Here is a 17,583-nt window from a genome sequence, read left to right as displayed (position 1 = left end):
GGTCTTAGCAGCTCTACTTTACATGAGGTGCTTGTTCCTTTGGGGTTCTGAATTATTGCTTTCAGCTGGTCTCAGGAAACACTGAATTAATTCTAGGCGTATTTTAATAACATGATTTGAATATGAAGTCTTGAGTGGGCCGCAGGAGCTCGAGTCCCAGAGTTCAGCCCTGAGAAAGCAGCCAGTCATGCTCATGGTGCCTACAGAGGGTCTGGAATCTGTTCAGCTGGCTTTACCAAACAATAGCTGGATTATCCAGGAGAGCCACTGACCTTATGTCTGGATAAATCAAAGCAGAGCTTCACACACACACACACACACACACCATACTGTACAACATTGTGAAACTTAATAAAAGAATGTCTGAATCTATAGATAGATATCAGAGATAAATAGTATTTAAATAAAAAAATTGCTCTATTATATATATATATATATATATACACACACAGAGCAGTGATATTTTAGTATCAATGATAAACTTAGTTTTTGATAACATTTTGAATACAATTTTTATATTTTTTGTTTTCATTTTAATTTTAGTGAAAGTTTCAGTAGTCATTTTTACTAGTTTTTACACACACACACACACGTCTTAGTGCTGTCAAAATTAGCGTGTGATTAATTTTTTTCAGTTTAACAGCATTAAATATATTTAACGCAGGGGTGGAGCTAGGGTTGGACCAGGCACGGGTCAAACGAGCGCGGAAAAGCTACAGGCGATGAGGAGCTTCAGTAGAACAACAGTGAACTGCACTCGGATCTCACAGATGAGATGCTGTCAGGCCATATGTCAGTAAAAAAACTATTTTCCTGTCCTGTCAGCCGTTATTCTGTGATCATAGCACGTGCTCTTAAAATGCACACAAAAGCACGCTGGCGTGCGCATTATTATTTTAAAGCGCTATATCATATTAAAGCGCAAAAGAAACTACGAGCATGCAATATCATAGGTATGTCGTCAGTTAAGCCTTGAAGTTACCATAAACGGCGATTAAAGCTGCCTTAAAACTGTGCATGCAAGTATTTGTTATATATGAGTCACATTTAAATGCAGTGGTTTTCCAAACTGTCCTGGAGCAGCAGCACTGTCTCCCTCATCTCACACACCTGATTCAACTCCTCAGCTCATTATAGAGACTTTAAGAGCTGAAGTGAGTCAGAAAAGGTAAAGAGTTATGAGAAACTATGATGCGTGTCAGATCCACGTCATGTTCAGCAGCGGCAGCAGCTATTAAAGCAGCCAGAATAACCTCATCACCAGCTGCTGTGATGCTGTTCATCAAACAACAAAATAAAAAGAGCTTTAAGGATTCATCTAGATTTCATTTAGAATTTAGCGTTTGATAGCTATTACATTTCTGTATATTTCCTACTTGCTGAGGGGCACAGGTAGCTAAATATGACATTTATTATAATGGGTTTATGTGAAGATTGTGTGCAGTTCACTAGAAGTTATTTTTTAAAGTCTAATAAATGTTAAAATTGATAGCTCTCAATTATAACTAGTCTGTAATGTTGAATGGCTATAGTCAGTGGTTAAATATGAGGGGAAAAAAACTATTTCCTAGAGACTTTAGTAATATTGGTTATCAGTGATACTCACCTTCAGACATAAAAAAAAGATGCCACTAAACAAATATTTTAAATATATATATACTGTCTTTATTTACTGTTGTTTCTACATTATTTTGAAGATTGAATGTGAAATTATTGCAATATAAAAGTATATTTAAAAAAATTAATGTTAGATGGGCTTAATCACGATTCATTTTTAGAAAAAATGTGCAATTAGTATTTTTTTTTAATCAATTGACAGCACTAATATGTCTACATAGTTGTTATTAGTTTCAGTTAACTATAAGAACCATGATATAGAGTTGTATCAAACAGATCATTGTCACACTGTGATGCTTTCAGAATATTAATCCGTTTAAGCAGCCAGGCATTTTGGGAAACCTGTTTGAAAGTCATTATTTTGCAATAATATAATTTTTGCAATAATAAAACTTCACACTTCACATCTGACCAGCTCTTTCAGATCTGACCCTTAAAACCGATTTTCAATCACATTAAAATAATCTCAGGATTGAATAAAACTTGACTAACCCATGAAGTGCATTTCTAGTCGACTAAACAGTTTACAGACAGACATCTGCGCTGCCAGAACCTGCTTCTGTCCAGATCACGTTTGATGTTTACACTGGCCAGATGCTTTATTTTTAATTTTTTTGGGTGACGCGCTGCACAAAAACAGCCTTTCGGACATAAAACTTAATGATGCTTCGCTGTTGTTTTTCTTTCCCCTTTCCTTTTTTTTTTTTGGCATCCTGAGGAGGGAATACCTGGCCCTGTTTGTCTGCAGGTGATGTATCTGCCCTCTCCTGGTCACAGCTGTGACACTCCAGCATGTAAAGTCACGGACATGCCTTCAGGGACACGCACTTATTATCTACCGCTCACAAAGACACTGCTTTTCATTTCAGAAGCACTTGCATATAACTCCTATTGCACACTAGTTCAGTCTAAAACCAGGTTCTGTATTAGTAACTTTCAACATCAGGACATTACATAATGTTTGGGTTTCTCCTCAGTCATGAGAGGTGTAAAGATGTGAATGTCAGAAGGGTGAGTGTAAACAACACGGATTACTCTGGAGAATATGATGAGCAGAAGGAAAAACACTCCTCGTTTAGGAACATAGTACTATTAAAATAAGCCTTGAATTGTGAAATATCAAATATGATTAACCAATTCCCACTTCTGTCACGCGCAGATCTCCTCTCCAGGCTTTACGCTCCACAAATCAGCCCGACTGTAATGCAGCGGGGTGTCTGTCATCATAAAGATGGCATCGACCTCTAAAGCAGATTACACACAGATCCCGGACGAGCGCGTCCCGTCTTCCTTACCGTTCTGAGATGATACATACGGGAGCATCACGTTCCCGTGGATGAGGAGCAGCGCGAGCATCCCCGCGTAGGACAGCATCCTGCGGGAGGACGGAGACGGGACACGGCGAGCAGGTGATGGACACGGAGCGGCTTCAGCCGCAGAGGATGGCGGAGGAGGAGCGAGGGCGGACGGCGAGAAACGCGACAGGCGCTGCGTGGCTCTGCTGCATGGAGGACGGGTGAGGATGAGGAGGTTGATGCTGTCCGGCGCTCAGGAATGCGGATGCTGATGCTGCTGCTGCTGGAGATGATGATGATGATGATGGGCCATCGGAGTGTCCGTCATCGCGGAGAACCTTCAGCTGTCAGGGGGCCTCGAGCGCATCAGCTCTGCGCAGCGGCCGCGCATGCGATTCATTGTGGAAGTCAAGTACAGAAATGTAACATTACAATACAGTAACACGAAATGCAATCAACATATATTTTCAGTGCTATCTTTAGATATAAAAAGGGACCGGGGAGGATTATTGTCACACTTTTTACTCCAGTTAATAGGCCATTTCTTTCCTGTAGGTTATTTCTGCAATGCAATTAATAGTAAAGACAAACTTTAAACAGTAATATTCCCAAAATTAATTCACCATATATTTAACTTGGGGAAAAATTATATTCAAATAGCGGGGCATTTTTCCCCCCAGCGAAATCAATAAAATCTAATTCAATAAAAGTGAACAATTAATGACCCCGAAAAATGCACAAAGTAACCTACATAAATGTCTAACCATTGTTTTGGCCAAAATAAATTATAATGAAAAAATTCCATAAAATTGCACAATTTTTAAAACGTTATTTAAAATGTGACAACTTGCCCCAAAGACCACATTTACAATAATACTTTTGTCCTGAAACACAGTTCAAGTCTGCTTTTTACTATAGCGACTCTTGTCTTAATGTCATCGTGGTTTTATTTTATTTTATTTATTTATTTAGTCATTTATCAGACGCTTTTATCCAAAGCGACTTACAAATGAGGACAACAGAAGCAATCAATTGTAGAATTAAAACAACTAAAAACAGATCCAAAACTAAAAGCTAAAACGGTATAAATACTACCTATACACATGCATATGCATATAACAAAATTTCAAAACTTATTTAAATGAAAAACAAAAAATAAAGCTAAAAACAATGCAAAATATTAAAGAACAAAAGGTATGAGTATAATAATGATTCTAACATAACACTAAGCAAAACACCAAAAACACAACTACATATGTGTGTATGTACAACCATACACACATATATATATATACATACACATTTATAAATTCAATATATATATATTATTTCATTTCCATTTAGTTTATTGAAGTATTAAAATAACTCAAATTAAATAAAACTAAAAACTTAATAAAATACCTATACAGACAGAATAAATTCAGACATAATTTAACTAAAATTAAAATAAATAACAAATACAAATAATACAAATCAAATGACAGTAGTTTATCAGTAATCCTACAAAATAACACTGCCAAACACACATGCTAAAAAACAACAACTTACTGACACATAGTAAGAAATGGTTATAACAACTGAAACAGAAGCGAAACACGTAATAGGAATGTTGAAGGTTTTATTGTATAACCCAACAAATGTTACATAAAAATGTATCCTGTGTCACTTAGAAATTGCTAGTAAATGTCACAAATAATTACATTGAGTAGGCTAACACATTGAATTAAATGTAAAAGCAGAAAGATTGAAATATATGTGCAACTTCATTTTTAGTGACACACGGTATGATTGAAACAAACAGAAGCATTTATGACTCGAAGCCTTTACTTTACTGAGATATAGCACTTGTGACAACTAGCCCCGACCTCCTTATACCATGGTACTGAATGATTATGATCCATGTACAATGGTATTCACACGGTAGGCTACTCCAAATCAAGTACTACTTCGCTAAATGTTGATAGTAGTAAGCATGGTAATTTGTGTTAATGTCTCAAGCGTTGCGCAGGATATTTATCTAGGGCAAGAAAGTGCATGTTATCCTCTGTATTCACCCGCTCACATTCACACAGCGCCATCTCATGGATCAAACACGAAATACAGTACAGTCTTTACTGTGCATTAATTATTTGCTCGCTTATATTTTGCTCATCTTCCTCTAACACTATTCGATTTGATGGAACAAAATATTGTGGCATTAAATAAAACAGTGGAAATATTATATCAAACATGTTTTATGATCTACTTTTGATTGTCAAGTTGACTAAATGTTCTATTTATTAAAAAGAATATTAATAATAATGACTTGAATGCATGTATGCACTACCAGTAAAAAGTTTTGACATAATTCCTCTTTATTATTTTAAAATTCTGGGATGTTTGTAAACTCTACACTGAAAATAACTTGGTGTAGGATTTACTTCAAAACAACTTTCATTCAGAAATTGCAAGTAAATTCAACAATAACTACGAGAAAATGCAAATTCATTTCCCACTGCAACTCATCCATTAAAGTTTAAGAGAATGTTAGTTTTGTAAAGCAATCCAATGCAAGCGCACTTTATTTTTGTTAAATGATAAAAGCATTTAAGCATAAGGAACATAAATTGAGTCTGTGTATTTGCTTATTGTTCACCTTCCTCCAACACTATTTCAAATATTGTGGTATTAAATAAAAATATTGTGATGTCAAATGCATTAATTTTATGATCTGCTTTTGATTATCGAGCTGATAAACTACTGTACTTATATCTTAATGCATAAAAATGTCAAAAGTTTGGACATGCCTAATCTTTGTTTATTATAAAACTACACATTCATGAGGTGCATTCTGGGATGTTTTTAAAAAATTTTTTACAAAAAAAAAAGTTTTATAAAGCAATTTAAACGCAAGCATTTTAATGTTTTTAATCCTATTGAAGGAGGAACATACATGCTGCACATCTGATGCTTTTGCTTCAATATCCTCTACAAACCAAAAAAAAAAAAAGTTTTACACAAACAATTTATATTTGACTACTAAACTAATTTCAAGTATTTAAGCAGACACGTTCAGATCTTTAGAGATTTCAGATTTAAGGTTTTGGGGAACATGTTGTGTCCGAGCTTTGTTTGCATATCTAATGATTGTTTTAAAAAAGCCCCCAGGAGTAAAGGGCATCCTAAACAATGCTTATGAGTTTAGAGTCATTGTGATGACACAGCATGTTGAGATCTGCAGTCAAGCTGATTTTCCCTCCACATTACTCAAGCATGTCAATGAAAGAAACATTTAAATGGAAGCCACACCTGCCGCCCGCCGCGAGCCAATGATCTGCAGCCGAGGGTTGATGATGACACGTCCACCTTTGTTCTGAGCCAATGGGAACGTTAAGGTCAGGAGGGGGAAAACTTGCCCCGGGATCAATTTGTCTCGCATCAGCGACCTTCTGCAAATGTGTGGGAGGAATTTGGCCAGCTCTCCTCTATCTTTCAGGTGTTGTTAGTATGGGAAGTCGACAACAATGGCTCACGAGACTGAAGAATGAGCTGAGCAACAGTCCTCTGGTGTCCAACGTGGCCTTCGGCTTCATCCTGATGGGACTGGAGAAGCTGGTGGAGCTGGAGTTTGAGTGTCCGTGTAATCCGGCCTGGAACGGGCTGTTTTCCTCCGCGTTCTTCATCATTCCCGCCATCATGGCCTTCGCGCTCATGATGATCATTCAGGGATGCAAGTGTGGCATCTGGTGCAGGAGGACCGTGTCCCTGTCCAGTTTCGTTCCCGCCGTGGTCTGGCTGATCCTGCTCTTTCTGGACGGTCAGTATTTTGCCTGCGCAATGACAGACTGGCACGGCAGGTTCGTGATTGTGGACAAAGCCGCTCCGCAGAAATGGTGCGAACCCATTCCAGAGGAGAGCGTCAGTCCTCAGGAACTCATGCTGCACTCACAGCGACTGTTTGTGGAGTCTCAGGTGAGACGTCTTGTGTCTTTACGCATCATTAGGCCTCCTGCTAACTCTCTGTAACTTTGAAATGACACCGATACAGTTTTAGATGCATTGATACATTTGAGGAATTTTGAGAACACATTTAGATTCGGTGTTAACATTTATAGATTTGTTACAGTCTTGACTAGATTCAGGCCACTAATGAAACTTTTACATTTACTTCTTCTTCTTTAGCCCAAGAATTCATTTTGTGCATTATAGAGGATGTACATGTTTTGTTAACGTGTCTATGATCATATAATGTGTGAATCTCACAAAAACATGTCTAGGTCACAGTTTCCCTCAAAATAAAATGAAAATAATATACTTTTGTTGTTGTTTAAAGACCAGGGTTATTATACAGCAGTTTACAAAAACTAAAACTACAAATTAAACCATTAAAAAAAGGTTAACTGAAATTAAATAAAATGGTGACATTTCTCAACTTGATTTGATGTACAAATATAACTAAAACAAAAGCTGAAATAAAAATGTATAAAAACTAGACATATATGAAAAAACGCTAATGACAAAATGACAAAAACACAACAAATGACCAAAACTTTAACTAAAATGAAAATGAAACGGAAAATGTAAAATAAAACTGATTCAAAATATAATGGTATCTATATTACACTTTTTTTGTTACACAACTAGTTGATTTTTAAGAGCATAAAGGTGTTTTGTTTTGTTTGTTTGTCTGCTCTTCATGACAATAAAACACTGTAATGCAACTAATATTCTATATTTTTTAAATATATAAAAAATATTAGTCTATGAAAAATGTATGTATTTTTATTAAATGTATAAAAGTTCAAATGGTTTTGAATTCAAATCAAAATAAAAGTACAAAAAACACTGCCATGATGTACGAATACTTTATATTTTAAAAGCAATATTAAAAAAAAAAGTTTAGTTTTTTTTTTTTTGCGACTCAGACACATTCAAGACGCATCTTTTTGTGATTCACTCATTTCACTGAGTCACAGATACACATGTCTAGTACTCTTTAAACATCTAGGTGAGCAGAACTACATGTTAGCCGTTACAGACAGCACTGTTCATCTCTCATTAACAGGTGATCGGCATAGTGCTGCTCATTTTGATCTGTTTTGGACTGGTCGTGTATGTGATCAGAGAAAGCTGCCAGCAGGAGCTGGAAACTCAAGATACCAATGTGGCAGAGATGACGCTCTACAGCTCCAGCTGATAGACACCCTTCCTCATCCGACTACAGAAAAGCACGCCATCTCCAGTCACTCTTTACATTACACTCTAAAAAATGCTGGTTAAATACAACCCAGTGCTGGGTAAAATAGGGACAAACCCAGCAATTGGATTGTTTTGACCCAGCGGTCGGGTTACTACCCAGAAGGTTGGGTTAAACATTTTAACCCAACCGCTGGGTCAAAACAGCCCAATTGCTGGGTTTGTCCCTATTTTACCCAGCACTGGGTTGTATTTAACCAGCATTTTTTAGAGTGTACAATGTTCATGTATTACTGCAATGAATAACACACAAGAACGAGAATGTACTTACAGGGATAGTTCATCCAAAAATGAAGATGCAGTCATCATTTACTCATGCTCATAATGTTACTTGTATGATTTTCCTTCTTCAGTGGAAGAAAAAAGGACAAATCCTTAAGCCTGCACTGATCGCTCTTTTCACTTCAATTAAACAAATGAGGACCAAAACCGTCTCCAAAACTGGTCTGTATGATTAATGTATGAATCAGATCTGATCACAAATGTTAATAGAAGGTGAACATTGTCAGTGAATAATGACTTCAGTCTATTCCTCAAACAAAGTTAGTGTAAAACTTTAAATATAGCATTTTTGGACCATTTTTTTTTGTGTGTTTGTGTCAATTTTAAAAGCTTTAAATCTTCCGTTCATTGTAACTGCTTGGAAAAGAGCAAACGGCATAATTATCCTCATGGCAGAAATAGTCACATAGCTTTAGATCAACAAGAGAGTCAATGGTATAATAAAAATTCATTTTTTGGGGTAACTAACACTTTATAGAATTATTTCAGGTTAAGTTAAACTCTATTGACAGCATTTCTGATCGATTAACACAGAAAGTCATTTGGACTCCTATGCATTTACACCAGAGGGTGACAAAATAACTTACTTAACTTGTCTGTGTAAAGTTATTTACAACATTTCAATTCCTGTCATGCCCATGTAAAGCCAGTAAACACTACAGCTCATAGGATACACATTTTCATACAGAAGAAATAATATATGTATTTTACAAAATTGTTATTTTTTTTTTGCATTGAGAAATGATGCCAATGTACTGTAATGCAAAAACTATATTCTACATATTTTTTTAAATGTATGAAAAAATAATGCGTATAAAAAATTATACATCCTATAAATTTTAAATGTATAAAAAAACTTCATACTAAAATGTTTTTAATTATAGCCAGATAAATAAAAAATACAATAAATACAACTATAAATACTACCTTTTGCATTCATTTATTTTTTATTTTTTTCATGTTCATGAAGTTAATCAACAAAATCAAAGATGCTTTTAATTGAGATATATGGAGCAACCTGAAAATACATTTGGTTCGTGAGATTATGGTTGTAATATAATGTATTTACATATAAAACTTAAAAATCTGCAAAATTGTGCCTTTAAAGGTGACACTGAGGTGGACCAAATGCCATTTTTGCACATTTTATGCATAATATGAGCACTGTAATAATAAGTGTTACCCCATCCAAAGAGCTTCATATGATATATATATATAGCTTTTATAGTCAGGAGGACTGATGATTATCACTATGACCAGGGCCAGGGCCAGGGCCATCTTTAACGAGATTAATCCTCGTTAAAGCTACAAAAGTTAAGTTATTCAGGAGCAGTTAGTGATTCTCTCTCTCTTTTTCTTGGATTAACATAGACAGCAGCTAGTAAATTAGGTGCAGTCACTTTAAGACAAAATGCATGGATCCAATATAATGATACACATTTTTCTCAACTCTTTACGTTCACTTAAGACATAACGGACATTTTTCAAGGATACTCACACCAAGACAGGTATGTATTTGTCCATTCAAGCGCAAAAGAGATCTATAATCATCACTAGCTACGGCCCTGACCATGACTAATGGTCCTTTCCCTTAAATCACTTTCATGAATGGACATTTATGTTGAGCCAGAACAGCATGGAGGGAAACAAACTGCAGCTGACATTTGACTGACATGATTATTGCTGTTATTAAGTGCCTGTTTCACATCAACACGTGTTTAGTAACTTGAAAACGGGTAATTTTACACTCACAGTTCATACATCAGACTCAGCACAACGAGAAAACAGATTTGCAATGTAGTTTGTGTAAGGATTCAGGAAATATATTATGTAAAAGATACTGAACAACCCATATCAATGGACTACAATTAGGAATACTGAGGGACTTTTCTCTTATATCCCAGCCAGACGCAAATGCCTTCATTAGTTCATTAGTATATGTATGAGTTCATTTTCTATGGAAGCTTGTTTCCGCCACAGGACAAAAAAAAACTAGAAAAGTTCATTGCAACTTTTTATCTCACAATTCTATCTTGTTTTTTTTCCTTCAGTGAGCTATAAACTCCCAATTGTGAGAAAAAGTCTGAATTCTGAGTTTATTTCTTGCAATTCTATCTTTTTGTTTCAGTGAGCTATAAACTCCCAATTGTGAGAAAAAAAAGTCTGAATTGTGAATAAAAACTCAAATTGCAGAAACGAAAAATCCCATGGCGGAAACAGAAAAACAGAATTGCACAATATGTAAACTCAGAATTCAGAGAGAGAGAGAGAAAAAAAGTCCAGATTACGAGATATAAACTTGCAATTGCAAGAAAAAAAGTCAGAACTGTGAGTTTATATATGGCAATTCTGAGAGTATATCTAAAAGGTAATTGTGAGTTTTTATCTCACAATTCTGAACTTTTTTCTTGCAATTTTGAATGTACATCACAATTATGAGACAGAATTGCAAGAAAAAAAAAGTTATGAATTGGGAGATAAACATTTACCTTTTTTTTTGGTAATAAATAAAATATTTTGGAAGCTTATAATAAATAATAATAATTTTCAGCTCAGCTCAACCATACAAACACCATTAAAATAATATGGGCAAGACCACACAAAGCGTATGTTTTACAATCTTTCTTGATTGTGTTTCAAAGTCAAATCTTCTTTTATTTTTTGTTTGCGTATTACTTTATTTGTATACTACATCTGAGTGATTTCCTGCATTTGAATTTTACTCAGTGTATAAATTTGTAGACGTTATCTTTTGTATCAGGAGTGTTAACTGCATAAAACAAATAAAAAAAGCACAATATCCAGTGCTTCCTCGTGTGCAAAAAATACTCTTTAATTGACTGCCAACCAGACTTATGTTACATTTAAAAGCTCTGTTATCTCTGAAATTAGCTGTAATTGCTCTGAAGACACGGTGCGGTGATTAAACGCTGTTAGATATTAAAGCACTTTTAGTCATTACAGACAGCAACAGCAGCATAAGTAGGTTGAGTGTCACCTCTATTAAACCAGAGTCCCGCAGGTCACTGTAATACATCACCGTAATTACAGACGGGACAAACGCGCTCTAATGATGTGCTAATGGTTTCTGGAAGGGATAATAGTGGACGAAATCATTTCAATCTTAAAGTCAACATGAAATCAAATTGACTCTATTTACTTAATGTGAACGATATGTTATTCTGAAGAAATGGTCTGACCCCAGGCAGCGATGGTTGCTAGTTAATGTTAAAATATAATGTTAACCAACAGCCAAACAGTTACATATGCATTCTCCCATTCAGGTCTGTTATTCTGGTATCAAAGTCTACACTAAATATTCTGTTTCTATTCATGCTGACTTTAAGATTTAGCACTTAAGCAAAATTCACATGGTAAATCTCTCATAGCAAAGTTGAAACATTTTTAGTTTGACTATTTTTAATTGTATTTGTTATTTTTATTAATTACATGTATTATAAAAAACAAGAATTTTTGTTAATTTAGCAAAAAATTATAAATTTTACTAAATTTTTTATAATCCGTTTCAGCTGTCAAGCAATTTCAGAACTATTTCAATGTATGCCGTTTGTGTGAAAATTTATCTCTTTTTTTTTTTTTTGGTAAATGTTAGATTTTGAAAATATCAAGTTTTTATTTCTATATTATACAATCATAATATATCTATTTTATCATATCATATCTCCACGCTTAATCTTGTTTCGCCCGTTTTCTTTTTGCACATAACCTGCAACATAAACATCTGATCACTTTAAACACAATATAAACTGTTAAAGACACAATCGATACCAAGAACACTAAAACATCAACACTGTGGTACGAGTACCAGGGCATTTTATAAGAGTCAGTGCGCAGGTGAGCAGCGCCTCGGTGTCTCATGACGAACTCAATCCAGAAGACGGCGCTGTCTAACGGATTTAATGGTGCGTCTCTATGCAGACTGGACAGTTTCTGCATGTTTTTCCTGTAGGACGGCTCTGTAAGCACTTCCTGCAAGGCATCTTTAAATATGTGTCTATCTATGGTTGCAATATCCACAACTTTAGCTACACCTCTATGTCTCATTTTTGAAAGGTTATCATCCTGATCGAAAACCAGCGGTAATCCGACTATAGGAACGCCGTTATAAATAGCTTCAAAAATACCATTAGTGCCTCCATGAGACACAAAAACCTTGGTTTTTACATGTCCTAAGAGATCATTCTGTGGTAGCCACTTAACCAGTAAAGTGTTGTTGCCCAAAGTAGACGGTCGCTCTCCTGTGTATCTCCAAATCACTTTTTGGGGAAGCTGAGCAAACGCAGCCGCTATATCATCGGCTATATCAAGAGGAAGTTGGCCAACTAATGTTCCTAAAGACATAATAATGACGCCATGCTCTCCAGAGCTTTGCACGAAATCCTCCAGATCCCTCGGCAGCTCTTTTGCAGGTTTGCATTGGAAACCGCCGACGTAAATGACATTTGGCATAGTCGGGCGAGGAAATTCAAAGACGAAATCGACCCTCATGAGCCAAATATCAGCTGCTTGAAATAACTCAAAATAGTGCAAATCAGGGCCAAAATATCGGTCGCACAAAGCACTGTAATGAGGCCCAACGATGCGCTTGTAAAGGAAAAGCCGAATGGTGTAAAACAACACATTATACGTTCTCTGAAGGAAAGTCATGTTATCGGTCAGCTGAGAAAGCGGGAAGGGAACGTAAGACAGAGGAGACGGTGCGATCGCAAAATGCGCTTCTCCATGCACAGTCCATCGGACGTTAAAAACAAGAGGTAAACTCAGATAATGCGCGAGAACAACACCTCCTCCGTTCGCTGGATCGGTCAACATCAAGTCAAAGCTGGCCTGTTTGATTTGTTCCAGCAGCTCGGGATCTTTCTCGATAATATAGATCACCATTTCGCAAATCTTCCTGTGCATTTCGGAAAATTTCTCCTTGAGCTCCATGTCCAGTTTGAATCTGGTCCACGCCGATTGCTGCCGCCGTCGGATCTGCAGTTGTCTAGAAACAAAACTGCTGTAAAACTCATCGTCTCCACCCAGTAGAAACGGGACGGTCATTGAGACGTAGTGTGGCGACGTCTCTGAGATGAACCAGCTGTCGAGGGCCCGTATCACGGTGATCTGATGGCCCCTGGAGTGAAGCTCCCGGATCAATATGTTCATGTTAACCCAGTGACTGCCTTCATGAGGAAACACCAGGATTTTCCCACAGTGCACTGGGAAGGTCAGGGTTAGAATGACGCTTGAGGCAATAAAGATAAAATCCATCCTTATATGAGCAGCACAAACGTCTTTCTGAAAGACATAAACACACAGCTTATGATGGTTCATCACTTATCAGACAAGCTTTGCTCTCTAATGTAAGTCTGTGGCAGTCCTGTGTGTTTGAATAGCTTTAAACTCAATTATACTGAAGTTTTCCAAAAACACAGTGAAATGTTGTTGCCAGTAGAGCTGTCAAAATGACTGAAAAACTAAATTCGAATTTTCCACTTAAATATGATCAAAATTCGAATTATATTCTAATTTAAAAGGCATAATTTCAGTTAGGGGGAAAAAAAGCTTTTTACTTCTCTCCTGAGGCCACAAGTGGGCGCATCGAGCAAAATATTATGCACGTTTCTTCAAAGCATAATAAAATAACACGACTATCTTTGAAAAAAAAGTGCATAATGTTTAAAATAATGTTTATAAACCATATATAATTAATAAAGTTGCTTAAACAATTAGAAAAAAAACAGCACCATGCATGTATGTATAGTTTAATACAAAGGACCGAAAACCAATCACAAAGAGTAGGCTACTTTCTTCATTTAAAAACTGAGATACAGTGGGATGGGGGAAAACCACCATAAAGTCTTGAGACATGTTTTTTTAAAAGTTGAACTTAATTTTACATGGCTTTCTAAACATGCCGCTCTCTTGTGCGAGACGCGAGTGCAACGCTGATAGATGCCCCGCTAGAAAATGTGATAAATATGTGTTCTGTGTGAACGGCTTGGTTTCAGTTTCACCGTAAACAACAACATCTTCTCCACACTGATGCTCTCGTTTTCCGCTATATATTGAATGAACAACGTAGCAGCGCAGCATCTAGTGGGTTCAACTGGATAGGCTAACAAAAGCATTACAATGCAATGACACTTACATTGTCATCGCATCTCGTGCGCCGCTGATAATGTTGCCTGACGGCTGATGCAGACATAAAATTCTAAAAGGACCTAAATGGATTTTTTTTTTTATTCGATGAATATTCGAAATTCGAATTTTTTTTTGACAGCCCTAGTTGCCAGGTCACTATTATATTGACACAAGGTAACTGGACAAGAAGAAGAAAAAAAAACATTTTTTAATTCCATTTTGCGAATCTTAAAATAAATACTGAGAAATTAAAATAAACTAAAGAATTAACAGCACCATAGTAAGTTTGTAAAATGTTAGCTCACATATACTACAAATGAGGCTTTTGTCTTTTCAATGTCAGAACAGTTTGACTCACAGTCTGTACAATATGTAATTTCTTTCAAGAAAAACAGTAGATAAAATGATTTTCAATTTCACAATTCTCTCACATATACACATACGTAAGAATAATATCCAAATCAATTTTATTCATTCCTGTGGGACGTTCTGTAAAGATTGCCTGAGTTAGAACAGTAACACAAATTGTCATCTTATATAGGCTAAAGGTTTAATGTGGCAGAACTATAATAATCATGCCATTTAATAATTTCCAAGCCCTTTTAAATCTAAGATGCACGGCACAATTAATACGGTTTTAATAAAAATAATTAATCTATTTGACACTCAGACCTGCATTTATCTGCCTGGTAAATTGTTGATGTGTTTCTGCATGAAAAATAAAGGAAGAAAAAAAAACATCAGGACACGCTGTTCTTGCACAACCTTCATGTGTGTCAGCAGGAAATTCTATTTCATGCAGTTTCATGCAATTTTATAGGGTTTTGCGTTGTTGCAAGGACCTTTTTGGAACATTATATTATCTTTGTATAAAATGTTCCCCATTCACTAAACTTCTAGGTAACTAACTACACAATAACATGAATACAAGTCAACATGAAGTTAAAACAGACTCTGTTCCTTAATTTATAGTCCTGGTCTTACTGTGAACCATTAACCGTTACACATTATTTTAAAGACAAAACCTGCCCCAAGTCTAAAATGCCTAATCTTACCTTATATATATCATATTATAGAGCTAAAATGGGTTGCAAATGCTGTTTCAAGCTGACTTTAAGAGAAATAATTCACATGAATACTGTTCTGCATCTGGCAAAGTACCAAAAATACTTTACATTTACTCTGGGAACAAACTGACATGATTGCAATGTATTTCAAGGTCCATTTAAAGCATTTTTACCCTTGTCCTGATAATTAACCTGTTTACATATGCTAATACAAAAGCATTTAAATCTGATTTATGAAATATCTTACTGCATCAAACAGTCCTGTTGAATTTCATCTAGAGTCAAAGTCAAAGTGGCCTTGGTCTAAACAACCACATCCTCATATCACAAGTACAGTACAACTGACATCACTTCCTGTTGGGCTGTGAGGCACATTTTGAGCAATTCTGCTTGCATCTGCCACACAATCTTCTCCAGACTGCATGAATGTAAACTGCATTACAAACAGGACTTGGAAACTCAAGACAAAATCAAGCAGCAAGTCAAAGGATTAACACATTTCGCCCTGGAGTATCTTTACACCTCCTGCAGTACAAACCTTCCCATGACGCACTGCAAAACAAAACAAGATGTTCCTAACAGTGAACCTTTGTCAGGGTAGACGCCTTAATTAATGTTTCAGTGGAGTTTTATATCCGTCATCAAAGTATAATCATTAAACACTGTGATCAGTCAAGTGCACTACAAAAAAAACCCCAGAGTATTAATATCTGCATAGCCTTATTAATACATCCTACTGATATAAAATAAATATATTGATTTATGTGACAATAAATTCTTGCACAACTCATTGCAAACCCAGTATTGTGTCAGACAGGATGGTAGTTATGTTATAATAAATAATTATATGTACTCTCCTACAATAAATCTAGGTATTAGGCAACACTGTCACTAAAATAAAACAAAATAAAATTTCAACAAACAAACAAACAAATAAAATTATTTTAAGTGACCAAGATAGGCCTATACATAATGATATAAAGATAAACATAAAATGTACATAAAAATAATAGAATAAAGACTATATATGGGTGTATTTTTTACAGTAATAACTGTAGTACTTACTGTATGGTAATTTCTGTTAAGCCTCGAGGTAAACGTACATCAGCGTTATTCATAGACATAATGAAGAATGGAGTTCAGTTCTGTTACAAAGGGGAAAGTGAATTCTATTTCCGGAAACAAAGTATCAGTTCTCTCTCTTTCACGGTCGCCGCAAGTCTTTGTTTCTGGAGGGCAAACACTGAGCATTTCACGCGGTGTTGAGCTTTAGAGAGCGAAATACAACATTAAAACCACAATCCACACAAACAACAACAACGACTGAGTCCTGTGTGGCGCGGCTGATAACATCGAAGCTCATTTCAGACGACACGACAAACGTTTCAAGACCTCTCACTGTCTAAAACTAGGCGTGTCCACACGTGGTTGTGTGTAAAAGCTGTTATGGGTTTTAATCAATCAAATCAATAACTTACCGGCTGAACAGAGAGTGACAACAGTGTAGCGGTGAGCTCGTGAGAACCGCTTCTCTGTTTGTTTGTTTTGGTGCGTGGAGGCGGAGCTCATGAATATTAATTACGTTATGTCCATGATGATTGGACAGTTTCTTTGAGCGTCAATACAAACGTCATTACTATTCATAAGCAATATATATTTTAATCAGCGTACAATAACATTATACAATAGATAGATAGATAGATAGATAGATAGATAGATAGATAGATAGATAGATAGATAGATAGATAGATAGATAGATACTCAGAAAATAATGGATAGATAGAAAGATAGATAGATAGATACATAGATAGATGATAGATACTCAGAAAAGAATAGATAGATAGATAGATACTCAGAAAAGAACAGATAGATAGATAGATAGATAGATAGATAGATAGGATAGAGAGATAGATAGATAGATAGATAGATAGGTAGATAGA

At 35.8% G+C, this 17,583-nt stretch overlaps 2 protein-coding genes and 1 pseudogene across 3 annotated transcripts in view; 1 reads left to right on the top strand and 2 right to left on the bottom strand.

The window, feature by feature from the left end:
* The window catches only part of LOC107668478 (neuroplastin-like), a 53,630-nt gene extending 49,993 nt beyond the window's left edge, over positions 1-3,637 (bottom strand). The window contains exon 1 of one of the 2 annotated variants that reach the window (XM_016460350.1): positions 2,913-3,637. In XM_016460350.1, coding sequence (XP_016315836.1) covers positions 2,913-2,991 — 79 coding nt within the window. In that variant the 5' untranslated portion in view covers positions 2,992-3,637. The remainder of the gene's footprint in view (positions 1-2,912) is intronic. The other variant, XM_016460349.1, reaches the window with a different exon arrangement.
* Positions 3,638-5,830: 2,193 nt separating this feature from the next.
* On the top strand, positions 5,831-8,193 carry LOC107668479 (protein FAM26F-like). Its single transcript, XM_016460351.1, has 2 exons — positions 5,831-6,863; positions 7,957-8,193. Exons 1-2 carry the CDS (start codon positions 6,273-6,275, stop codon positions 8,086-8,088), a joined length of 723 nt encoding a protein of 240 aa, XP_016315837.1. The 5' UTR covers positions 5,831-6,272; the 3' UTR covers positions 8,089-8,193.
* A 3,729-nt stretch (positions 8,194-11,922) lies between these two features.
* Positions 11,923-17,188, bottom strand: LOC107668477 (UDP-glucuronosyltransferase 2B31 pseudogene; annotated as a pseudogene).
* Between the last annotated feature and the right edge of the window lie 395 nt (positions 17,189-17,583).

The sequence above is a fragment of the Sinocyclocheilus anshuiensis genome, unplaced genomic scaffold (genome assembly GCF_001515605.1).
Source record: "Sinocyclocheilus anshuiensis isolate Anshui unplaced genomic scaffold, SAMN03320099.WGS_v1.1 scaffold2085, whole genome shotgun sequence".
In the NCBI taxonomy this organism is placed as follows: Eukaryota; Metazoa; Chordata; class Actinopteri; order Cypriniformes; family Cyprinidae; genus Sinocyclocheilus; species Sinocyclocheilus anshuiensis.
This window is presented reverse-complemented; position numbering and strand designations above follow the sequence as displayed.